This window comes from Malurus melanocephalus, unplaced genomic scaffold (assembly GCF_030028575.1).
Source record: "Malurus melanocephalus ecotype Western Australia unplaced genomic scaffold, MMel_1.1 scaffold_448, whole genome shotgun sequence".
NCBI classification, from domain to species: Eukaryota; Metazoa; Chordata; class Aves; order Passeriformes; family Maluridae; genus Malurus; species Malurus melanocephalus.
In genome coordinates this window covers 406,388-432,102 of record NW_026623680.1, presented here as the reverse complement: position 1 = coordinate 432,102, position 25,715 = coordinate 406,388, and the positions used below count along the sequence as shown (strand labels likewise).

General features: G+C 40.7%; 1 protein-coding gene across 1 annotated transcript in view; it reads left to right on the top strand.

Moving 5' to 3' along the window:
- The window catches only part of LANCL3 (LanC like family member 3), a 30,760-nt gene extending 5,724 nt beyond the window's left edge, over positions 1–25,036 (top strand). The window contains exons 2-5 of the mRNA XM_057380349.1: positions 21,281–21,404; positions 22,404–22,601; positions 23,505–23,712; positions 24,722–25,036. Of these exons, the coding sequence (XP_057236332.1) occupies positions 21,281–21,404; positions 22,404–22,601; positions 23,505–23,712; positions 24,722–24,881 (690 nt within the window). The 3' untranslated portion in view covers positions 24,882–25,036. The remainder of the gene's footprint in view (positions 1–21,280; positions 21,405–22,403; positions 22,602–23,504; positions 23,713–24,721) is intronic.
- The last annotated feature ends 679 nt before the right edge of the window (positions 25,037–25,715 follow it).

The window sequence follows — 25,715 nt, the reverse complement described above, 5'->3', positions numbered from 1 at the left end:
CCAACACAGTGGAAACTGAATATTCAGTTGTAGAGTCAAAATAGAAAACTGAAGGTTAAAAATGTTGAATTTCAAGTGAATTTCACTGTTTACCAGCCAGCAAAAAAGCCCTGTAATACAGACTGGAGCCTGCTGGAAYTGGAGGTTTGATTGACACAAGTTTAGCGACATAACTTATGTATTCTGCTGCAGAAATATGGATTTCAACCGCTTRTAGCTGAAGAGTGGTATTAAAAAGACAGTTTTGTACAAAAGCAGCGCGGTATCTCTGTACCTCTCTGTGCTGGTGGAAGAACGTTTGCCTATGCAGCAGCATCTTTCTGCTGAAAAAGCAGCCCAAGCGGTAATTCTGATGTTATAATATGAGATTTKAACAAAAAAAGAAATATATTTATGCAGAGGCATCTCTCATATCCGGCATAGATCTCTACTTTCCCATCCTTCTCCTTTAAATTTCACATGCCAGAATTTAACTCTTAAGCTTTGTCAGTTCAGTCACCTTCTTCACCATCCCTATGAAGAGCTTTGAGGTCACCCTTTGGCGTTTGTCAGTGCAGCTCCTTGCCCTGCTGGAAGCAGAGTAGTTCAAGGCATCATCCCTGCCCTCTGCAGCACTGCCTCTGAAGGTGATGCCTGCAGGACAAAACACAGMAACTGGAATGAGGGATGTTTGTGCAAAGGTGCTGGGCAGTTACTGGGACCTGTGGAGTGTATCTGGTGACCGAATCTTTGGAAGCATCTGGAGCCATCAGTGTTTGAAGTACAAGTAGAGCATCTCTCCAGCAGAGAGGTGCAGGGCTGGAGCTGCTGTTTTCCACAACATCAGTTACTTGGGGTCGCTTTGGTGGCATAGGTTCCTTAAATCTATTGCCTTGGGGTTTCAGATTTTTGTATGTTGTGTTTTATGCATACACCAAAGAACTTTATTACAATACTGTGTTTCTACAGATAGAAATATTTGACATGGATGTTTCCCCTCGTGGTTTTCTGGCCTGGTTCTTACACAGAACCAAAAGCCACWGTTAGCTGCGTTAACTCACAGGTAGCACTGGATGACACAGCAGAAAGGAAGAGTGTGCATGTCAAACATGCCTATGTGGAGGCAGAGAAAGGCAGGCATGGGAAGAAAAGACATTTGACAGACGCTGAGCAGAGAGGCAAAGAAAGAGAAAGTTTAGAAAATTATTTTAAAAGCAAAAAAATTAGAAATAGGATTATATAGTAATAGAAAAAAGGAAAGTAGCAGAATTCAAGGATGAAAGGAAAAAAGCAAGAAATAACGTACACCCTGGAGCAGGGGAGATTTAAAACTAAATTCAGGTGGTGGAGATCTGATGGCCAATGTACTCAATTTAGAAGAAGGTAAAAGTTCAACAGAACAGTAAACACAGGGAGGAGAGGACAGGCAGAGGAGTAAGCTACATTTTGTTGAGGAAAATTACTATTTTTGTCTGCTTGTTTTTTGTTTGTCACTCTTCCGTCCCCATATTCTCTTTGCATAYGCTCATACATTTACAAAAATAGCTGTCATCACATTTGGTGCYTACAAATCAGAGCACAGCCTTATGTGTTATATTCCATATTTTATTTAAGGAATAATTGAGACAACTATTGATGTCTGGAAGCAAATGCAGGTTTTTTATGAGCATTGCTGTACTTTTGACACTGGCATTTTCCTGTTACATACACACTATAAATCAGTGTGTAACCTAAACAGGAATGCTGTTATTAAACTTTACTTTGGTGCCAGGCTGTGAAGAAGCAGGGATATGAGAGATTGAGGTGCTCCTGGGAGGAAGAAAAGAACACCAGGCTAACAACAATTACACTGTGAAAGCCTGACATCCTCAGCACGTCACAGCACTGAAATGGAGGGATGAAAGTGAACCATAAGTTCCTCTGTAGTCATTTAATACACATTGGTAGAACATTAGATTTTTACATAAAGATGTAGCACAGCTGTGGATTGCAAGTGGCAGGGCTCAAATGTAGAATGGATCCTCTTCTTTTGTCTCACCTCTGTTAAATCAATAGATCCTGCTTTTCTCTGTTAATTCAGAGGGACAGTCTTAAAATCAACTTACAGCTGCACTGACAGGCTGTCTGAAGATTGCAAAGCAGGTTCTCAGCCTTGCCCATAAGCACTATTGAAGCTCTGTTGAGAGATTCAGGAAACCAGTCAAAATGGGCAAGTCCCCAGCTTCTCTATTCCACCTCTTTAAAAAAAAAAAAAAAAACAAAAAAACCAGAATTCAATATATGCAGTCAGGTCACTGTTTTTGATAAGATGATCTGTCAAAACATGTCTTTGTCTGTGTCTGTCTTGGCAGGGAGTTCTTTGACCATTGACAAGCATGAGATTAAGCACCGAGTGATGTTGTGTAACCTGTCCACTACATTACAGCAGAACTCAGGGACAATATTCTGTCAAAAACAGTTATTTCTTATCTGTGTTGTAGGATTATTTTCAATTGATAGTGAGCTGGAGCACCAAGGCAAAATAATTGAAATARCTGCTTCATTTTAGACAAACATGATCAAAAAGTATCTTAAAAACAGTCCAAGCTGTGGCTGAGTCATTTGGTGTTTCTCAGCTCAGTATATTTTGATGTCTGAGAGAAGAACCATAAATCTATTTTTGCAGTAGATCACCATTCCCAAATACTTCATTTTAATGGCTTAGTATCTCTTGTTGAAGAACAGCRGATCATGAGTGAGATGGAATGGATGTCTGGTAGCACTGAATTATCTGGGAGGAAATAAAATGTGCCAGATAAATGCACCTTYTATCTGTCCAAGGCATTTAGTTATTTTGTGTGGCCAATCTTTTTCTTCACAGGATCCTTCCAATCCCTCATTAGTACAATGCTAACCTGATTGAGGATTATAAATTGGTGATGTGTTGGTCATATTTAGATTTCAGCATCAAAGAAATGAAGRCTGCTCTTGGAAGTGTGTGGCCCTGGGGTTAGAAGGAGCACAGGGCAGAGCAGCTCTGTGCTGCTGGATCAGTGCAGAATTGGAAGATGGTGATTATTGCTTATTCCATACTGGTGGCGTTCTGCAGKTTGTCTGCTCAGTCCTGACAATCAAATAATATCCCTACCATAACCAAAGCTCTGACAGAGACCTTGAGAAGTAATTCAGGCTGCCATCTAGCCCGCAGGGAGATGTACCTGTGCCTGTCATTCTTGGCAGCCCCTCTCTAACCAGTCAGTGATGGGATCCACAGTCTGCCCTGACTGTCTGGGCCATTGCTTTGTTCATCCATCCTAGTGACTAACCTGAATCGTGCTGTAATTTAAGCCTGATTTTTCTTGTCCTCTCCATTGAAAAATAATAAGAAATTTTGTTCCTCTCTGCAGAAGCTCTTTATATATTTCAAGACTGTTACCAATTTTCCCCTTATTTTTTTCTTCTCTGAACGATCCTAATCCTTCCAAMCTTCCCATGTGTGTCGTGTTTTCCACATTTCCACATTCCCATTGCACTCTGCCASTCTCCCTCCAGCCTTCCCTGAAGAGTGCCAGAAGTTGGACACATGGTTCTGGCAAAGGCCTTTCTATTTCAGCAAAGAGATAACTGTTTCTTCCAGGTCTCTTTTCCATTTATACAGCTCAGGAAGGTGTTTGTGTGACACTGACTCACCTCCAGCTCATGACCTGCTATTTTCCAGCAGCCTTTTAATGGGCTGCTGCTCAGGGACTGGTATTCTTTGGGAAAAGTCTCTGAACAAGTAGGTAGGGGTCATGTGGAGACAGGGAGTCATTGAAYATTGTGATATGCAAGATGAGAAGTTTCTTCAGCTGAAGGAGCTTTGTGTCATTAATGCCAATGAGAGAATCTCTTTTCSTTTGTTCCCTATGTTATTTTGTCCATATTAGAAGTCAAGGAGTAAGTGAAATCTGAAGTGTCTGRAGGTTAAATTTAGTCTGTTCTTAGGATTTATTTTAGTTGCTAATGTAAAAATAAAGCTCAGTGTTACCTCCTCTTCTTGCCATCTGTGAAATGGCTAATGTTATACTTGTTTTAGTTTTCTAAGACTAAGTGATTAAGTAGTCAAAATTCCAGTTATAATAGCAGTGGACTGCAAGATACACATTCCACATGGAGCTGTTTAAATTTGATCAGAGCTAAGTTGGTCAAATATGAACTCAGGAAAATTATTAGCAGTAGAACAGCAAAAGAAACTTACTCAGGCTCTTTAAATAAATATTGATTTGTTTGTTTTTGGTCTTGCAGAGCTGAATCAATCATGAGCTTTCTTATGCCAGGCTGCCATTTTCATCCATGCCTGTTTTTTATTATGCCATCAAAAATGCCTGGAAATAATGCTCATTTAAGTGCTACACATCCAGAAGACAAAATGTAGACAGARTTGTAGTATGAATGCATATTTTGATTTTATTCTCTAAGCACTGTGGGACTGCTAGCTTATTTTGGTAAAACAAATATTGTGAGGTAATTTAAAAGAAAAAAAATAACACACAAGTAAGCTGAGTCAAACTTGGACTTGAATCTAAAGGTGTCTAAATGAGTAAAATCCACACCATCTATCTGAACAGTGGATGAACATTCTCAGATTGGGATTTGGCTCAGCTGTAGAGTCAAAGSATGGCCATGGCTGGAAGGGATTTCTGGAGGTGTTCTGGTCCAGCCCCCTGCTCAGAGCAGGGTCCACAAGAGCAGACTGCCCAGAGTTGTGTCCACTTGGTTTTGARTATCTCTACTCCATGCCTTTCCTAAGCAACCTATTCCTGTGTTTGGCCACCGTCACAGTAAAAAAGCTTTCTTTTAATATTTAAGTAGAATTTTCTGTCAGTGGGCACTCTAGGAAGAGCCTGGCTCTGTCTCCTCTGCTCTCCTCTGTCAGTTGTTTATAAACATTGATGAAATCTCCACGGRTCCTCTCTAGGCTGAGCAATCCCTGATTTGRTAGATAKAAAGCACACAGTCATTCCTGCTCCRTTTGCCACTTTTCCCCAAAAGCARSCTCCCAGTGCCATTCCAYCTCCTCTAACTCCCTCTRGTACCTTGGAYAGGTGAAGGATTGCCATTTTTWTCCCTTRCAGTTGCGARCAGGGAAAAGGYCTGAAGTCCAGAAGGGTCAAAAGGACCCACTCATCACCATTTCTCCTTTTCTATCTTTGCTGTGTCAAGGAGGGTTGTATTAAGGTTGACAAAATTGTTACTGGTTCTGGCAAGTAACTGGGAAGGTTGTRGATCTGAAAGGTTTTAGTGTAAAGATTTCTCTTTTCCCTACAAAAACRAAGCTGGTTTAGTGGATGCTGCAGCTCAAAGGCTTCTCAAGGGCCTCACAGCCCTGCAGCACTGAGTGAGTGTTGGTGAAAGTGCCTGGATGATTGTAGGAGGAARACCATGCCCCACCAGTGAAAGAGGACAAGGAAAGCCCTAAAAGGGCACTGTAGGAACATCATCTCCTGACCATTTTAATCAAACACCTCAGGCTGCTGTTTGCCACTGGAGGAGGGGAGTTCCCTGTCCGGGTGATGTGTGAGGAGCCACAGATGCAGCAGGGGAAAAAGATAAAACCTTTTTCTGAAAGCTGAGTTACAGGCCAGGGGATGATAAAACAGAGGCCAGGGGATGATAAAACTCTTCCTGGTGCCCGCAGATGGCCAGGACACCCCTCAAGCACAGGGGCTGTGAGAGAGGTTCTTTTCTGTTGTTATTTTTATGAAATCTCTTTCAGATTCTGCGTGACGGACATCAGAGGACTTCAGTGTCCTTCTGGGCCCTTGAAGTGAAGCTGCTTTACTCCAAGGGAATTAGAATATTAGGCACACACAATAGGGTATGAAAGGCATCTGGTAAAAGAGTTCTGAATAAATGTATTTTGACTTACAAGCTTGCCTTGGAATACACCATTTGTGGTCTGYAGGTCTGGGAATAGCTGTGTGGGGCCCTTGTGTTTCACTTTCTCAGTTCCTGCTGTGGGGCTGCAGAGAGCAATCATGTAAAATGAAAAATCTTGCAAAGCAGAAGATGGCATTGAGTGCTCCCAGGGCATTGTGTGTCATCTGTAACATGAGGWAATAGTAATTCCTGTTAGTTAATTACATGCAAGCTAATGGCCAAGTGCTGTGAATATTTATTTATTATTGCTGGCAGTAGTGTGGTTTGTCTGATGGCTCTTATTCTTCCTCCTTAGTATGTGAGGTTTGAACTCTTAGAGTCATTTGAACTGTGCCTTCTGACACAGCAGTCTCTTTTTCCCAGAGTCTGCTTGGTTTACACACTGAGAACAAGTAGCACAAAAGGAAGATTGATAAAATATTCCTAATTTTATTATAGTACCAAATGGCAATCTTTTAACTGGGAGAAAAGTATAGATAGTGATCCCATTACTTATCAAGTGAAGTACATTTTAAAGAGYACAGTATTCCACACTTCCTCAAATGAATCCCATGACTCTTACTCTGCCCTTGAAATGTGGCAGTATAGAATTATAAGCGACTGTCTGTATTTGAAATATGTCTTGAATTGTATTTGGAGTTGTGGGCATATTTCCAGGCAGTGCTAATGGCACTGTATATGACTGGAAACTCTTTTGTTACTGTCTTTTGCTTCAGAACAGTCTTGTTGCTGTGCCCTGGAGTATCTGGATGCCACATTCAGAACATCAGAATTTTTACTACATCAGGCTGTTACCATAGTCTAAGGATAAAGTAAAATTCAGATGACTCAGAGGACTTGATCACCTTCATCTGGTTTTCCTGCATTATGTTGTCAGCATTCTTCCTGTAGCTTAAGTTGATATTTCTATTCAGTGGCTTATTGGCATGGCACAAATTGCAGATCATCACACAGAGTGAAAGTGGCACGATGCCAGCATGGAGTTCTCTAGAATTCCCCCTGCTTGAAGGCAGTGCTGGTGCTACTTTAAAGTAACTAATTTATGCCATTGTTAGCCTTTGAATTATGCTGTTGTCTCCTTTACCTCATTTTACTAATTTCACAGGTAGCCACATTGTTTTCAGCAGCAAATATTTAGACATGCYTCAGGTGTCATATGCCTCATGAAGATCTGCATAGTAGAACTGCATACAAAGCAGCATGACACAGAATAAAGAAGTYTTTTGAGACAAGCAAGATCACCTCTTGTAAACAACAGAATTATAAAATTAGTGGCTGATGAAAGAGCAGTAGCCAAAACCTTGTTTACATTTGAATAGGTCTTTTGATGCAGTGTCAAAGATAATCTTCTTTGAAAACTTAATTCATGCTGGCTTGGATGGGGATGTTGAGGATTTGGAATTGCCTGAAAGACCACAAGAAAAGCTAATCATAACTACTAATAAGGGAATGATGTAGCAACCAGCCTTATTTATTATCTTCATTAATGATCCAGAAGAGGCAGATATCTGGATAAGAATTGCTTTGGCTTTTAAACKGAAGCAAGTGCCAGACACTATGGACAGGCAGAGGGAAAGTATGAAAACAGCTTAAGAGATAAAAAAATTAGCTAAAACAAGGTTTATTTTTATTTTTTAGTGTAAGCACATGTATGCTGGAAGAAATATCTGTAATATTTATATCCTGTATGCTAGGAAGAAACTGAAATTCAAGTAAGCTCGGCATGACAGGGCCTGAGTACATCAGGCTTCAGCTCTTACTTTAATGTGAATTCTCCTTATGTTCCATTTACTCTCCATGGGRATGACCAGCTAATATCAATGAAAACCCACAATCAGTTCTCATTGTCACAACATGGCATCCACAAGGTCAATGCAATTTTGGACTCCCTACAGCTGTACCATCCAACAGAGGTATTATGTATTCACTTTTTGGGATTCCTCAGAACTTTCCATTGCCTAAAAATCACCTGGGATGCCAAGACATAAAAAGTTTKGTAATCAAAACTTTCCCGGGCTGGTGACTGTGGTTGGATATGCTTAAATGTCCAAGGCTTATGGTTTATGCCCTGGAAATCTTCTGGGCATCTTTAGATAGGTGTGCAAATCCTAAAAGTGCTGTGGTGGGGGGGTCTCACAAGCCATGCCAAAATTGATAAGCCAACAGCTACATTCCTCAGCATCTGTGGAGCTCTGGTACACATTTACAGTGCTCTCTTTTCCCCATGGTGTTTATGCAGCTTTTTCCAGTCTTCCCACAGGGAGTGGCAGTTTGCACTTGGTCTCACCTGCCATAACTCATCTCTGCATCCTCCAGAGGAGGCTGTAAAGCTGTAGCTGGGGAGCACATCCCACCTAGCTCTCCTCCCAGTTTGCTGGAAGTTCTCTTCTCACAGAGCCCCAGGGTTCTGACTTGCTGTGGAGTAAAAGCAAATTTAGCATCACCTCTTTTCCCAGTAGCAAGGGCAGAGTGTGGTCACCTCTTGTCACCCTTACAGGTTTTAAGATCAGTCTGAGTAAATTACAGTACAAGTGGGCTTCTTCCTTTCTATATGCAATAACCTTGAGAYTTCATCACTGACCCAGTAATACAAATTCACCTCCCTTCTTTTTCTGACAGTGCAGTGATTYAAGCTGATGCCTCTAAGCTGAGTGTGCTGATGGCTGGAGGAAGTGTCTCTTACTGCACCTCTGATTGAAATTACTCCYGTTTAATACTCACACATTCTTCACAGCAGAGCCTGGAGGAAAGTGCCCCAAACTCTGTCACCTGAAGTGACAGCATGGAAAGAAACTGTTCCTACTTGGCMGAGGCCCAGTAACTGCACAACAGGTTTAAGTAACAGTTTTCAAACTGTTTCACACACAGCACAGCATGGACAGTTGGATGTTTCCACTTGCTTGCASTGAGAAGCACGATAGTGTATAAACAAATCTTTCTCCTTCAAGATTAGTTTCCAGTGCTCCATCTGGTTTAATGTCTTATACCAGTGCTAGATGACTCAGCTACACAAATGGCTGTGGAAAGTGAATCTGAAATGTGTTGTCTGTAACACACCTAACCTCCTTTTTTAAGGACTGGTTTAATGTTCTGAAACGTGAGGGTTTCTTTTTCTTCCAGAATTAATGGGCAAAGTTCTGGGAGTTGATTCTATGGCTTGGCCTTGCAACATCTGTCAGTGTTACAACACAACCCTGAAGKCAAGAGTAACCCRGGTTCTTGGTAATAGATCCCTTGGGGCAGATTAGAGTGAAATGACACTGAATGATCAGTGTTTGTAAATATATATATGTAGGGTTTATTTTAGTTTATTTATTTGGTTGCAGTGGAAAGCAGGTATGTGGCTCTTTTGATTATTACTGTCTGTGGTAATATAGCAATGTAAAAGCATAAAAGTAACACTTCAGAAAATGTCTGAAGGAAAAGAAAGAAAGGCTAGGAGTAAAAAGATAACATCACTAATGGATCCTGCAATGAGACTTGATTGTTGCAGTTTGGTGTCCATTGGTCGAAGTGATGGTCGCAGTCTTGATCCATCAGGGGTGGGGGAAGCCCCCAAAACACAAAGTTCAATGGGTTAATATGTGCTTAGGCTTGATGAGAATGTCCAGGTATCTTTCTGGGGGGGTGGAGCTTTCAGTCCTTTGGTGGAAAACCACAGAAATGAGTCTGGGGGTGCTTTGGGGGTCTCTGATGGTTTATGACCCCCCCTTGGCTCTCAGGTCCTTCTGGCTGAGCCCTCTGTGCCCCGTCAGAAGGGATGAACACCCTCAGGACCTTTCCTGGGGAAGTTTCACAATTGAGTGAGTTGTGAGGGAGAGCTGTGCTGATAACAAACACCCTCCCACCTCACAGGCTCTGCCCCTTCCCTGCTCAGAGCCCGTTTGCAGCCCTCAGTGGTGGCTGCTCACCTCCTCTGTCTCATGCAGACCAGAGCCTTCAGCACCATGAACCCAAAAACTCCCTCCCTGCCCCTCAGGGTGTGCAAGCCYGGCCTCAGCAAAGCACAAATGGCAATTGTTTGAGTCATTAACCACTAACATTCCAGCCTCTCACATTCAGGAATAAATGTTATAACGTTGTAATATTGGATGAGCTGAAAGGTAATAAATTATTTATTTAAGCAACATGGGCTTTGAAGAATTCAAATTTAATTCAGTTGGAGTGGTGGAGCACTTCTGGCAGTTAAGCCAAAGATCTTTCTAAAAATTCTCAATTACAGAAAGGTTYGGTGGGTTTGTTCAAATTGCACAGTATGAGTGGGCTCAGCTAAATTTTGCAGAAATAATTTCCCTAGCTTACTTGAGTCTTGGAGGAGCAGAGAGATATTTTGCCTTTAAACTTGCAGCTTTTCATAAACTATAATTTTGTTCATACACTGCTAGATAAAATAGTTTTTGTGTTCCTAAACACGTTCTCTTCTGTCCAGAAAACAGATGTTACCTCCATTTTATCTTCACTTAGGAGAATCTCTTAATTGCCTCTAAAAGACTTGTTTCTGCTTGAATTTTTTGGTTTGTTTTCTTTGTTTTTTGATAATGAGAGGACAGACCTAGAGAATTATCTGAAGAAATAATGAAGCAATGGCTGGTAAAGTAGCTTTTAAGTAATCATTTCAGTATTGCTCTGAGGCATCCTAACACTTTGTGTTTGCTTTCTGCAGTGCTGGAATGCACTGAGCAGAGCTATCGCTGCCCTTTCACAGCACTGTGCAAATTGTCACAGATGGTTTAGGTCCTTCTCCTCGTGAGTGTCAGATTTTGAGGAGGTCAGGGACTGCTCTGAGGTACTGAGCTGTTACAGCTGTACATGTATTATCCAGCCAGGAGCATTCCCTGCGTCCCTAGGTAGCGTGTTGTGATGGAAGGCCAAGCTTTTATTCGTTTAAAATGTGGAAAAAAAACCCACGACATTGAAGACATTGAAGGGTGGGTGCCTCTGATGCTGGCAGCAACTGTGTTCTCTTTCTGAGCCTTAATTTGAAACAAACTGAAAAAAGACAAGTAGTTTGTTTCTGCAAGTTTTAACAATAACAAGCCATAAAGTCTTTTATGGATAGTTTTCTAAATGCTGCTTCTGCAGCCTCTCCTCCATCAATTTTTTTGGCTCCAACACTTCTGCCAGACAGCTTTCAGGAGACATATCTGTTTTCTATTTTACTTTGGTAAGCCTGTGAATGACTTGTTCACTTGTACAGAGGGAGGAGATCTGAACACTCACAAAACAAGCCTAAAGGCACGGGAAGTAGACTGGGAATTCTTACACGAGAAGATAAAAGGACTGAATGATGGTGACAGATCAGGAATCCAGTACTTTTAATGTAAAGACAGAAAAAAAATATAAGGCTGCCTGATAAGGTATAGAAGGAAGTCTCTGTTTTCAAGTTTCAGAAGTCCCTGGCATATTTTGTGAATTGCAGCCATGCCAACAAAACACAGAGGAGGCCAAAAAAGGAAAGAAATAAGTTGTAACACCCAGCAACATGCTTAATATGTAAAATTAAATGGATGTACAATTACTTACATTGTAATATTTGATTTAGCTGAAATGTGACAGAATGTTTTYGACAGGTGTAGTGCAGGACAAATGCTGTAGTCCTGACAGAGAAAAAAATTCCCTGTGGAAAAATGGTGCAAATGTCTGACAGTCTCAGCTGCATCTGTGAGCCATGACCTAGGATARCAGCTTGAAAGGCAAGTGAATTCCTGTTAAACTGACTGTCAAGCAAGTTGAGATATAATTTGATCCAATACAATTTGCTGGTGGATGTATAAACTCTAATCCTTTATTTTATTTTTTTTCATACATAATTTTATTTGACTTCCTCAAACTGTGTGTTTGCAGTAGCAAAGAAGATTTGCTGCAAGAATGCAAAGCTCCGCCTCAATAGAAAATTTAGGCCATTATATGGAATTCTGGCTTCAAACCTCAACTGAACTTTTTAGTCTCTTTCATTTAGATGCAAAAGATGGTGTGTTGCCTGGCTCTTCACAGGAGACAGTCTTCTTGAGAATATTTGTTGACAGTTCTTTGAGAGTCTGAGGGAGAACTACCGCTTATAAATGCAGCTTTATTCAATAGAGGCATGAAGTTTACACAGCTTTGGAAAAAGGTGATTAAAATATCTCAAATATTTTTATTGTCTGTAAGTCATGCACTCCACACTGGTTTAGAGCAATGAGTGACAATGCATGTGCTGGTCAGTTCCCTCCAAACTGAAATGAGAGTAGAATCAATCATTGAAGAATTGCATATTTGCTCAGCTGTATTTGTTACGTGTTTCAGCTTCTGCTAGGGAGGTCAACATTTCACTCTGTCAAATAATTCATGTTCCTGAAGTCTCAGTTTTTAAAGGCTACTTCAGACAGAATTATCATCAGTCCCAACAAACTATGAGCCAGCCCAGTGGTGTTACTAGCAAGATGTAAAAACCCTAACAAATTGTAACATTTTCAGCATTTCTTACATGATACTTGCCAGGAGTAGCAGTCTCCCCAATCAAGATCCATTCAGGTCAATGACGACTTTGATATTAAAAGCCATACAAATGATGTCATAGGTGAAGTGACTTTGACAAAGTGAAAAAAAAAAGTACTGCATGAGGCTGAAAAGGCTCTTTTCCATTCCTGTGAGTGATTAAGATATGGTGTTACTTAGGATGAATTGAATGATGAGCATCCTTAAAGATATTCTCAAGGAACTAGCAATCAATCTTTCCCTGTCCTTATCCTGTTCTTTTAATTTATTGTATTACATAGTTGCTTTCTGTATTCCGTGGGTGCTTTTTAGTGTAATCTCATAGTTTTATTTGGATTTTTTTGGATTTATTTTGATTTTTGGATCACGAACAACATATAATCACTGTTGTTGAAATAGATGAGTTTCTCAGAGCTTAAATTTTATTTTCTCTTACTCCTTTCATCAGTGCTTTTGAGCACCTGCTTTCACTTCTCCCTTTAGTGACATCTTCAAAGGGAACTTTGTCTTCATGAACTTGGCAGTGGTAAAATTCATAATCTTAACAAGTCCTAGCATGAACATTTCTCTTTGCACATTTGTGCTCCTCAGAAGTAAACACATTACATTTTATTAGATCAGTGCCCTGTCCAATGCTGAGTGCTCTCCTTTACAGATAAAATAAAATAATGAATAAATGGAAGTGTCCATTTMTTTCTGGAGACCTTCACATCATCTTCAGAAATGGCTCATCAGCTTTCTTTGGTCTCTAGATATGGTTGTAATTTTCATTTGTAGAACTCTCAGCTTCCCTTTGAACATTGTTAACCTTTACAGATTGATTCGAGATCGAGTTCTGCCCATCTCGTGCTGACCTGCAGATGTGTACAAACAGTAATAAATTCCTTTTCCCAAGGAAGAGCCTGCCCAAGTTCCTAGTGGCAAACAGTGGTGCCCAACTGAATTGGACTTGTATAATTTTTTAATTCAGACTAAAGGCACGGGTTAATGCAGTGTTTCAGGAGGGTCTCTCATTTGGGTTAAAAACTTGTCTTTTGCAAGGGCTGTTTCATGATTTCTGTTTCTTGATTCTCTGGAGCTGGAAGAATGGGTAGAACTTCTTACATCTCTGCATAGATTGCAGTCATGAACCAGTGCAAACATTGGGACAGCTTTGCTACCACGAGAAATGTCTGTGGAGCAGATGAAGGCATGGAATCACTTCCAGAGAACCAGCAGACCCGCTGTTCAGGGGAAGAAAGCTGATCCAATATACACAGGCAGAACAGATGTTCCTTGTTCAGCAGTGTTATAAATGGGCTGGGATCCTGGGGCAGCACAGCTACAACACGCTGGGCTGCCTGTTACCCCAACCAGAGTACGAGGTGCCCAGCTTGGAGGATGTTTGTCATCATAACAGCATTGTCATAACAGGAACACAGATCTGGAGTGCAGAAGGATAAATCTCCCATCAGGAATTGACAACTCTGTGCTGCGCTTTTGGCATGAGCTAATTRCAGAACTCGTGTACTGATGTGCTTTCTGACTGGGACTAAACAGAGTCAAAGGATTTCCCACTGATGAAGTTTACATGTGAATAATCTTCTTCCTACCTGTGAGGGGAGAGTAGGAAGGAAAGCAGTATCCATGCAGCAGTAATCTCCCGCTTGCTTGCAGCTCTCATGAAATGCTCCAGTGTCTGGTGGTGGAGTGGTTGATACACAGGATCTCCAAACAAGGATTTGGGTTGCAGAAAGGTGATCTCTGATACATCCATTTTAGCCAGTTCCCAGGGTCTGTGTCCCCATAATTGCTCAGCCCTTCATTATCCTTCAATTATAAAAAAAAAACAGGAAAAAAAGAATTTTACATGCCTTTTGAAAAACATTGGTGTAGAATTTCATAATGTAAGGAAAAGCCTCTCCAAGCAGTGCTGGGTTTGTTTCTCACTTAATTTGCAAATCTTTTTAATGTTTTTAAACACGCTTTTCAATTCATGCTCTTGAATTTGGGTGCAATTTTAGGGAGAGATGCTTGAAATTAAATTGTTGGCTCTCTGTGCTCTGTGGTAACTCTAACCCTCGACTAGGCAGCAGAGAACATGCAGCTGGGGTGCAGRCAGCTGCTGTTCAAAAGCCTCAGCACAGGAGTGCATCCCGGGATACCTCACTTGTCCTGTGAAAGGACTTGTSCTCCTGACAAATGCCTTGCTGGCTTTGCTGCTGAGCAGCCCCCTTTGGCTCTCAGAGGCAGATTGATACCTCCTTAGTCAGGGTGATTTTCTGAGCTGCTCTGATCTGGGATCTGTTCCCTGACATCCTGCTTCATTTCTCCAATAGCAGAGCAGAGGAGTTGTGCTTCCCTACTTTCTTCAAGTAACAATAGTGATGCAGACCTATTTTTTTCCTTCACAAGACCTCCAGGAGAGCCACTCTGATAGCTTTTTCCAGCCACACCCTGGTGCCGCTGGAGTAGAAGGGCTGGAAACCTGAGTGTAACTAGGAGAAACTCAWGTTTCCCTCTCTCTTCGATGAACTCAGATAGGGGGAGCTTGAAGAAAGGTATGACAGTAATGAAAGATAGTCAGGTCTTCTTGTGCTTTCTCTCTCACACCCTCTCCCTCACCATTGCCTCTGCTGGGCATTGTGATTTGTCCTAAGATGAGAACACCAAGGGAGAATTGTCCTAAGAAAAAAATACCATGCTGGAATTGCAAGGAGGAACTGTCTGGTTGCTTGCTTAATCACAGAATCCTAGAAACAATTAGGTTGGAAAARACCTCTKGGATCATCGAGTCCAGCCTATGACTGAAYACCACCGTGTCATCCAGACCTCTCCTCTTGTCCTGTCCAGGTTGCCTGGGAGAAGAGTCCAATCCCTGCATGGCTACAACCTCCTGCCATGGAGCTGAATGCATTCCAGGGACAGGGGAAGCTGTGATTATTGCCACTGACTTTGGTACACATTGCCCTGCAAAAGGGCTGGAGGGAGGTTGGRCCAACTGGGCACTCCTCCAGTTCCTACCTGGTGTTCTTATCTTGGGACAAATCAAAATGCCATTCAGAGATAATCACAAGGAAGARAAGTGTGTGGTGAGGATGCACACAAGAACCTCCAATATTGTCACCCACCACAAAAGGCCAATAGTTGTTTTTCTCTTTGAAACTCCATTTCTAAGTGGAGACATAAGGAATTGAGATGCTCATTGCATTTGACCAACTGTGTAGCAGCACCAGCTGCTCTGAGCCAGCCACCTGTCTCCAGTGACAGTTGTGCTCCATCCTTCTCTGCAACACTTCGTGTTCCCTTTCTGAAGGACAGTTTGACAGTGGAATTTGATGGGTTCAGTGCTGCACAGTCCTGGCAAGTGAGACCTGTGRAAGTTTTGCACTCTGTTAATGTAACAAAAGTCCTGTATTGTCTTCTTTGCCAGTAACCTGATGCATCAGGAATAAATTCAGCCTTCGGTTTTTGAATGGAGTCGTGATTAGTGACASAAAAAATGGGACAGGACTGCTTTGCTGTTTCCATGGTTCTGAGGCAAAGAGCAAGCCTCAGAACTCCCCAAATTTACAGGCTGGTTACAAGCAATACCAGTGGGATCTACAGGRAAGTCTGACTTACTCAAAATTGCAGTCAAGTACCATTTTCCAGTAAACTGACAGAATTATATTAGTAGTTGTCCTGAGTCTGAACTCAATGTCATGTAGTTGTGTTAGTATGAGAAATTTGGAAAGTACACTCTCAAGACAATACATTGCTGTTACAACATCAAACAGACTGCACTAGGAACATGACTTCTGGAACCAATCTAATTCCCTGACCAAAGTTTTTGGGAGATTTAAAACCATGTATTTCTTATTTTTAAAAGAAGGGTGTACTTGGCAATGGTCGTGAGGGAAGCAGACAGCTGAGCACTTGGAGCTGGGTTTCCCACTGTGCCACAGGAGAGCTGCATCAACCAAACTGGAATAACACTAAGGGAAGGCAGACCCCTGTTATTGTACCTGCTACTCCTCCTTGGATTCAGGTGTTGTCCTCATCTGAAAGGCAAAAACCTGGCTGTGACCTTGAATAAGAAGGTTCCTAAACAATGCCAGTCCCTGTCTCTGACAGAAAAAGATCAGGCTTAAGGAGTGAACTTACACATCATGTGGTGCAGTATCAGGAAATTATCAAGTTGACTCCAGTGTCTGCTGTCCTGCTGAGCACAAAYGTGAATGTCCTTTCTTGCAGCATTTTTGGTTGTTATAACTAATTCACAAGCTCCCTCTGCTGGGCTACCAGCATAGGAGAGCAATGGCAAAGCTCCTGTTAGGGAGGGTTATTTGCAGACTGACCCATTTTCTTCAGCTTATTTTGAGACTTTGTACAGCATCAGAAAAAAGTGTACTATCAAATTCATGTAAATGGCTTTTTAGAAGTGCAACAGAGAGATGTTTGATGTGTTAGGTGCATAATGAAATGTTTTTATGTGTGTAGAAGGTTTTTTCCACAATAATGCAAGTGTAGCTGTTACCTCSTGAAAGTGCTTGTGCATCTATCAAAAGATAAGGACACTTGGCTTCAGTAATGCCTTCTTTTACAGGAAAGAGCTCTWAGAAAATAAATACAGATCTTTTAAAAGAATTAAAAGCTTACAGTCATCAAATATATTCCATACAGTATGCAGTTTGATGTAGCAGTGGTTTTCAAATGAGCCAAGGGGCTTGTACGAACATTCAGAGAAATGATGAAGTGCTGAAAATGTTCCTCTAATCAGAAGAGCTCATCCTGCTGCTTTCTGCCTAATCCTCAAGGTCAAGATTTTTGTCGACAGTTTTCAAAGCACATCCATGGGGCTTAGCACTGTCATAACCAATAATTGCAAAATCTCTTTTAGTAGATTAAAAGGAGTTGTGAAATTATTGACTTCCGACTAAACAATCTCAGGGTGAGAGATTGCTYACAAAAAACAGGATGATGCTCTGTGATTGCTGTAGACATAGCACTTCCTGGCTGGCTTTTAACAGGGATTTACTGAATGAAGAACCTGCCTTAAATAATTCACAAAATTGTGGAGTGCCTTTATGGGAAAAGGCATATTGTCTGCAGTGACACCAGAGGAAAATGAAGAGACTTTACGAAAAATCACAGTGGCTTTTTTATTGTAAGTCAGGCTCTTAGGCACAGACAGTGTACAAATAAAAGGTACTGTAGTTCTGCCTGTGTGTTGTGCTTAAAGAAACAGGTATATGGGAACGTAGCTATCACCAGTGTGAGTAGAACAGTTATTTAGCAGCACTGAGCATCACTGGACAATGATGTAAAACAGAAGATAAATAAGTTCACCGACCTATTGATACTGAAATTACAGGGACAATGTGCCATGCATGTATTCCAAACGTCAGTCTAGTGAGGAGACTAAAATGAACATTTTTAACATCATTTGAGACAAAATTCGTCTATTCAGACCAAAGTGGGCAAGCCACCTATACTTAACCTGGAAAAGGAATATGTATAGTGTGTGTGTTTGATAAATAGCTGAAAGCTTAAAAGGGGCTTTTTACATGGGCATGTAGTGACAGGACAAGGGCAAATGGCTTTAAACTGATAGAAGGMAAGTTTGRTCTTGATRTTAGGAAGAAATTCCTTGTTGTGAGGGTGGTGGGACATGGGAACAGGTTGTTGTGGAGAAGTTCAAAGCCAGGTTGGATGGGGCTTTGAGCAGTCTGGTCTAGTGGAAGATATCCCTACCCATGGCAGGGGAATTGGAGCTAAATGGTCTTCAAGGTGCCTTCCAACCCAAACCATTCTGTAATTCTATSGTRGAACAGTTTATGATGTCTTAAAAAGCACAGAAAGAGTTAGCTGACATTTTRAAGCACTATTAATACATCTCTTAGTGTCATTAATCTTCCAGTTAAGTACTGACATGATAAAGAGTAATTTTGCCTATGCTCCTATGAAGTGACATTCAAGAAGATTCTCGAAATATGTATCTTATCTCAAGCATGGCTTTTCTTTCCAGGTGGCATATTCTCATATTGGTTTAATTCTGCATCAAAGCATCTGACAGCTCCAGAGGACATGATATCAATATACAATTTATCCTTTCAGGATAGCCTTGAGGATGATCAGTCTGTTTCTTTTCTGTCCCTAATTAAACATTGCTTCAGTAATTCTCAGGGGCAAGGAAGCATTGTTACTATACTGAAATGAAAATGAAATTTGTAGGACCACAGCTGCACTGTCTGAGGTTATGATTAAAGTATTCTATGATTGTTGTTTTGGCCATAAAATTTAGTAGCTTTATTAAAGATACTGTGAGAGACTATACAGAGACAAGCTGTCARTTATTGTGGTTTTTTTTGGTAAGGAGGTTTTAACACAGAATTGGTTGAAATAAAATTTTCAAGCCAACGGAGATCTTAAATATGGTTACTGATTACTCAGCCTTTAGCAGGCCACTAATAGTGATGGTAAGTTGAAAATTTCTGTTCCAGCCAACCATTTCCTCMAATAAGGAGCAAATGCAAATCCTTCATATTGAAGTGTTTTGGGAAACAGGCAGCAGTCCTKCAATGACTGTGGATTGAGGGACTTGGTAAGAGGTCTGTAGTCAACATAAAGATTTTTTTATTTAGCTATTAGTTAGGACACATCTACCTGGCATAAGCCCACAGGTCAGTCCAAGTGGCCAGAAATCCAGTTGTTTTCAAGATACACAGGTATTTTTCTTTCCCATTTTCTTTGGTCACRTGGAACTGGATCAGGGGGGTTGATTTCTACCATCCATTCTAATAACGATTTTAAATTCCATTTTTCATCTGACTTTGCACAGGAGCTGCTTGTGCATTCTGAAAAAGAGGTGATATACATTAGCATATTTCATTGTGCCCGCCAGAAATGTATACAATGTATAGACTTAAGTATCCATGGTGCTCACGTGTTTGATTTTTTACACTTACTTGGTATTAAAAAATGGTGAACAGTGCATTCCTATCTAGCTTATATTTCTTTATGCAGCACTGTGGAAGGCTGGATTTGGGTAGAAGTTTATATCCATTTAAAATACACAAATCAGCGTTCTAAAATAGTCATTAGTTCAATTTAAAGATTAAATGTGCTGAACATAAAAATAAGCTTAGCAAAACACTGTTTGTATTGAAAGCTAGTTGGTATTATTAAGTGAAGGAATCATCCCATACGGAAAATGAGCTGATTAGGATTTTCCTAACCCACATGCCTTTCCCTTCCAGAATTACAATTAGCAGACTTTATCCTTCACRTGTATTTTAAAAGGGTGACCTTGCTAATGCTTTTACGAGGTACGGAATTTGGAGGAGTAGGTTCCTCATTTCAAGACACTAAAATGAGAACTCTGGAGAGAATTCRGTATTTCTCACCATGTCTTTGCTCCCTCATTTGCTTAAGATTGAAAACATTTCTTTAAATTCTGTGAAGCTAAAATAATTCATTTTAAAATGACTGGAAATGAGTGAAGTCTCCAGATGTTAATGGCTTATTAAATTCTACTGCTGTAACATTAAAGAACACTAATCAAGATCAGAAKTAGGTTGTTCTCCAGGTTGTACAAATATCAGAGTCATTTAGAGCAGCTCTAATAAAATCCCTTGTTATCAGGGAGCAAGGTGAGACTCAAACAAGATTTTTCAGCCATTAGTTTTCAGTCAAGTTTTAAATGACATTAATTATCTGTAGCATCTTTTACAGCCCAAATGAGAGAATATAACAGATGTTATCCCTATATTAAAGCTATCAGTATAAACTTGAAGAACTAATTGTAAATCCTATGGTAATAAAAATTATAGGAAACCCAAATGTGTTCAGAAACATTTCAAAGATACTATTCTGATATTCCAGTTAACTTTAAGAATGCCATTTACCTTGTCAAGACTATTTGTACAGCCTTTTCTTTTTCTTCTGTCTCATTTTGCCTTTTTTCTTTTTTCTTCTGCCTCTTTTCATGAGTTGAAATATATGTCTCCAAAGTACTGTTGCCATATGGGCTTTCCCCTAAAGCCAAAACACGACTTCARTTAAATTATTTAATTTGCCTGGGTATTGGTCAATAATGTTCAGGTGTGGTTGACACAGGAGATGACTGATGATTGCAGTGAATTTCACATCATTAGAATTGTAGTTAAAACCTGTACAACTGATTCCTCACTGAATGCTTTATTTCATTAGCTTGGAAAAGTTTGTGTTTGGTGAAACATATGATTCATCAGTCTTAATTCTGACACCTCTAAGAGTGAGGCATTAGTCATTTTTTGAGACTGTGTTGAAGGCAGCTTTGACCTGTTTGTGATGCTGAAGTCTCACAAGCACAGCTAGCCTGTCTTCACAGAAGCCTGTCTTGCACTTCATTTTCCTTAGCATTTTCTTGTATTAAGAAAGGCTGATTCTTTTACTAAGCAGTTTCTGAAACCTAATACATAGTAGTGATTTTCTGTAAAATTTAGTACCCTCTTCCTTGCTTCYTCTGTTTTTAATCTTGTCTGTAAAAAAATCTGTTTAGGTCGATGTGTCACAATAAAGCCTGTAACATTTACTTCTTTAATCTCTTCCTTTGTCTCCTAATGCCTCTTCCCCCAGTCTGGAGGCTGCTGTTCTGCAGCTTGCCTGCTGCTTGTTGTCAGCTTCCATCAGACTGARGAATCTCTGGGAAGGAAAGACTCTTAGAGGGCCTCTTTTCACCTCATCTGTGCAGCTAAAGATTTGACATTCATTCCTGAGACAGGATGAAACTGTTTTTGAGAAACATTATGTAAATCAACTGTTACATAAGGAACTCTTAATAATGATGTACGTTACAGCATGTTTACAAGATTAAAGGCAGTACTTTATCTTGAGTACTGGCAAAAAAGCACAGTCCTGAAAAATGCCTTAAAAAATGAAATTATTGTAATAGAATTGATGTTTGTTTGATGTTTCTGTTTAGGTGCTGACCTCAGCACAAATTAAATCGATTTGCCTGGCCATACTAGAATCAGGAAAACAGTATGCAGTGAAGAAGAGGAAACCGGTCCCACTCATGTATTCCTACTATGGAACAGAGTATCTTGGTGAGTAAAACACACCAGCACCTCTGAGAGTGGTGCCGTGTGGAGATGCTGAGCTAGTAGGCATTTCAGAAATAAAACACATAAAATCTACAGTGTGGGTTTTCTCCTGAACCAGTTAGGACCATCCAGCCTCCTAAAACTGAAGTGGGAGTGGGGAGCTGGAGGGATGGGCTGGTGCTGGTGAGCGCTGGGGAATGCAAGAGGTGCCTGTGCTGCAGCAGGGGAGCAGCTTCCTTCCCTCCTCTCCTTGCTGCCCWGGTAAATCTGCTTTGCCAGCACAGGCAGTGAGAGGTGTCCATGCCTGTGAAGAGMAGGTTGCTCAGGGAACAGTCAGGGATGTTCTTTCTGAGCTGCTGTTGCCGTTCAGGGACTGGCAGAGTGGTTTTGGCTGGAGCAGTGTGACTCAGGCACGTGGTCAGCTGCTCTCATGGACAGCTTGGTTGGAGCTCATCTGATGCTGTGGTGAAAGTCCACTGAGCAGGGCCTTCGTGGGGTTCTCAAGGCACAAAATGTGAGATTGGTTCATGCTTCCTTGGCAGGGGAGCAGAGAGAGCAGTCCCCAAGCGCTGTGTTCCCCAGACCCTGGCGGGTGCAGACAATTCTTGCACTGAAATTTAGGTTTTAGCTCACTGATACTTGTCAGCCAGTAACTGGGAAATACCTATTTATGACCCAGATTCAGCAGTGAAAGAGGAGTAACACCTTGAAACAGAATTCAGTTCAGGTTCAGTTTCATTTCACACAGTGAGTTTCATATCTGAATGAATGCAGAAAGAATTCATGCATATTTTTGCAAAGCTAAAGGAGTTAGAAATGACAGCAGTAGTAAAACATAGTGTTATGCACCTAGAAATCTTTTATTCTAAGCACTATTCTAATATGCATAAAGAAGATGATGGAGCCATGCACTTGACAAGGAAATTGTTCAAAGGGAGTTGCAATGAGGTGGAGACAGGACCTAAGCCCACTCTCTAATTTAATTGTTCCTGTTCTTTSCAGGTGCAGCACATGGGCTTTCATCAATCCTGCAGATGTTGCTCTCCTACTATGAGTACCTGCAGCCAGCAGATCAGGAGCTGGTGTGGCAGAGTGTGGATTTCCTGATGGACCAAGAACAGAACAGCAACTGGCCCCCTGAGCTGGGGGAGACWATCGAGAGGGAGAACGAGCTGGTTCACTGGTGTCATGGAGCTCCAGGTTCTCTTGCCATTGATGCTATCAATAGCCAGATGCTGATCACATTGCTTTCCCACATTAGGTGATTCCATGTAGARGATAATCTCAGGTTAAATTTGACCAAAGTGACAAAGGACATRAAGAAGTTACAGAGATGTGCAAGCTAATTAATTGCTATTGTTCTTCCCCAGAAAAAACTGTATCCTGTGTACRTCTAACACAGATATAGCTTACAAGAGCAAGCTACTTCAGTGTTAAATTCAGACCACAACTGAGCAAAACATTGCCAACATCCTTAGGCACTTGAGTTGGTTATGTGTCAYGTGCATTCTCATAAGGTTACCATGAATTGAGCTGTGCAGTGTTCTGGTGAGGATTATGATTAATTTATTTAAATCCCCTCTAAAAATAGCTTCTTTTTTAACAGAAGTTAGTATGCATAACTGTATATAACTAGAATAAAGCAGTATGGGCCTCATTGGGGGAAAAAAGTTTCTTTTTCTCGTTTAGTAAAAATTGTATCTGTTGCCAGTGTAAGAAATTATCTTGCCCATTCTTGTGTTTCTGTCAGTATAAGCAGGTGAGATGAATGGAAATGGAAGACATTGCTAAGAGTTTACTGTTTTAAAGGAAAAAATGTGGCTGCTGTTTTAAAATTATGAAAGTTTGGGAATGTTAGAGTAAACCCTGAAATTCAGTAATGCATAGAAAAGATTGAAAGTGGTGTTGTCACAGGGGGTGAATAAGTACATCTTACTKTGTGCTTTTAGCATAGCAGATACTCCCACCTCCACATGGAGCATTTAGAGGCAATATTACCATGTAGAGCATGAGACTGCAGTTTTTTAGTGCATTAATCTTTATTTTCTTAAATGTTCTATGAAACCCTTATTACAAAAGGTAATCTCACTGTTCTTTTCCTAGGCATTGCATACCTGTTTGCCAAAGCTTACCTGGTTTCCAAGAAGCCTCAATACCTGGACACTTGTATCCGCTGTGGAGAGCTCACTTGGCAGAAAGGCCTGCTGAAGAAGGGCCCTGGAATATGCCACGGGGTGGCTGGTAGTGCTTATGTGTTCCTGCTGCTCTATAGGCTCACTGGAAACTCAAAATACATATACAGGGCACAAAGGTTAGCATTCCTGTCTTCTGGATTTAGGGTAATACTGGAAAGTTTCAGGAACATTTATAAGTAGAATCTGTGGTGTAACCTGGGGTGTGATCTGAGTGTTTAAGCTTCAGGGTCAGTTCTAGCCTTGAGTTGTGGGGGAACTCTGGGGAGCTCTGCAGTGTGGTTCCAGGCTGCCTGTGGTGCTCCCTCCCTGCCCAAGAGCCTGCATTCCTCMAGAGGGAACTGGGCTGGAAGCAGAGGAATCACATGCGTCCAGGTCTCATCCTGATACGATGTCAAAACTCAGACAAGTTGTGTGCCAAGGTTTAGGAGCAGAGTAAAAAAATATTTGTTATGATTTTTTCAGAGTCTTTATTTCGTATTACTAGAAATGAAAACTTAAGTACAGGATGTGGTGTGCAGTTATTTTATGTTTTTTTAATTTATCATTCCTTCCTTTAGCTTAGCTTAGTGGGGTTAATTCTGTTTTGTCTGGGTGCAAGCACATATAGTCCAGTGAAAATTCTGTCACAGTGCTGCAATTATCTTTAATTATGCATCTGTAGTTTATTGTACCTGTTTAAATACACAGGATTCAATGTTYGTTATTGTTTTCCTTACAGCCTAGAATAAAAAGGGAAAGTGGCATAGTAATTAGGATGATTGATTTTCAGCCATTTACTTACTTTTTTAATTTGTTTAGCTATTTCAGCATTACAGAAAGTGTTGCATCAATGTGAAACATGGCTTGCAACAAAAGTTAATGAAAAGTATTTGTTTAATGATGTCTTACAGAAATCAGAAAAAGCTCTTAAGCATAATGTATAACAGATTGCAAAGGTTTGTCTCTTCCAAATCTGATGAACCTCAGTTTCTTATGGAARTTAGATAGTGTAAAATTTGCAGATAAGGTTAAATAATGATAATTCTATTTTTTAATTACTGAATGTTATTAAAATGATGTTTCAAAAAAACAAGTAGACAGAGAGGGACATCAAATAATAACAACCTCTTTTTTTTTTTCTCTTAGGTTTGCAGAGTTCTTATTTACAGAAGAATTTAAGTCTGGTTCCCGGGCACTAGAAAGTGTGTATAGTCTGTATGAAGGTTTTTCAGGAACTGTGTGTTTCCTGACTGACTTGCTGCAACCCAACCAAGCTGAGTTTCCTCTCTTCAGTGTCTTTGTCTAAAGACTGACGTTCTCCAGGGCCACATCCCCGTGGTGATGGGAGAGGGCACCTGCAGTTTCACTCATTTGTCAAGACAGGCTATTTACAAAACAAGCCAGGGGTACCACTAATGCTAGCCTTAATGTAGCTGGGAGTCAGATCAAAAAGAAAATACACTGGGGCTBGGGGGGGTGGGAGGGGAACATGTGTGGTCAAAATAAATGGGTCAGTGGGAAAAAAAAAAGGGGAACTGATTGAATCTGATGTCATAGATATTTATCTAATTATTCAAATGAGAGAGAAAGGGGCATTATCAAACTTTTAGTCTGGTGRAAAAAAGGCAAGCTAGAATTGCAGGGACATGGAAAGAAGGAACAGTGATGCATCCAGTAGGTTTTAAAAAGAGTCCTGCAAAAACCATTAATGGGGCAATGCACTTATTGGAGAAGGTGTTGTAGACAGGTCACTGCACTCCACAAAGGCAAAATCTGGGATTTTTTTTACCTAAACCACATCTGCTAGTTTTGGTAACATGTGTTAGGAATACCTGTATCTTGGAGCTCTTTGGTCTTCATATAATGCATCTAATGGCAGTTGTGTGGATAGCTGTGTGTTCAGGCTGCAGTTTCACAGTTCTTTTCAGCAAGTGGGGTCTCGTGTACAATTGAGCAGTGAACTGGACCTTTCCTTTTAGATCTCAGTCTGTGGATAGGAGCTAGTCTTCTTTCTGATCTCCTGTAACTGTGTCACTTGTCAGTATTTTCCCAGTCAYGGGAAAGATGGGTGGAGCCATAGAGAAGACTTGGATTGAAAACAGATACAGCAGGCTGATGCTTTCTTAATGGTACAGCATTG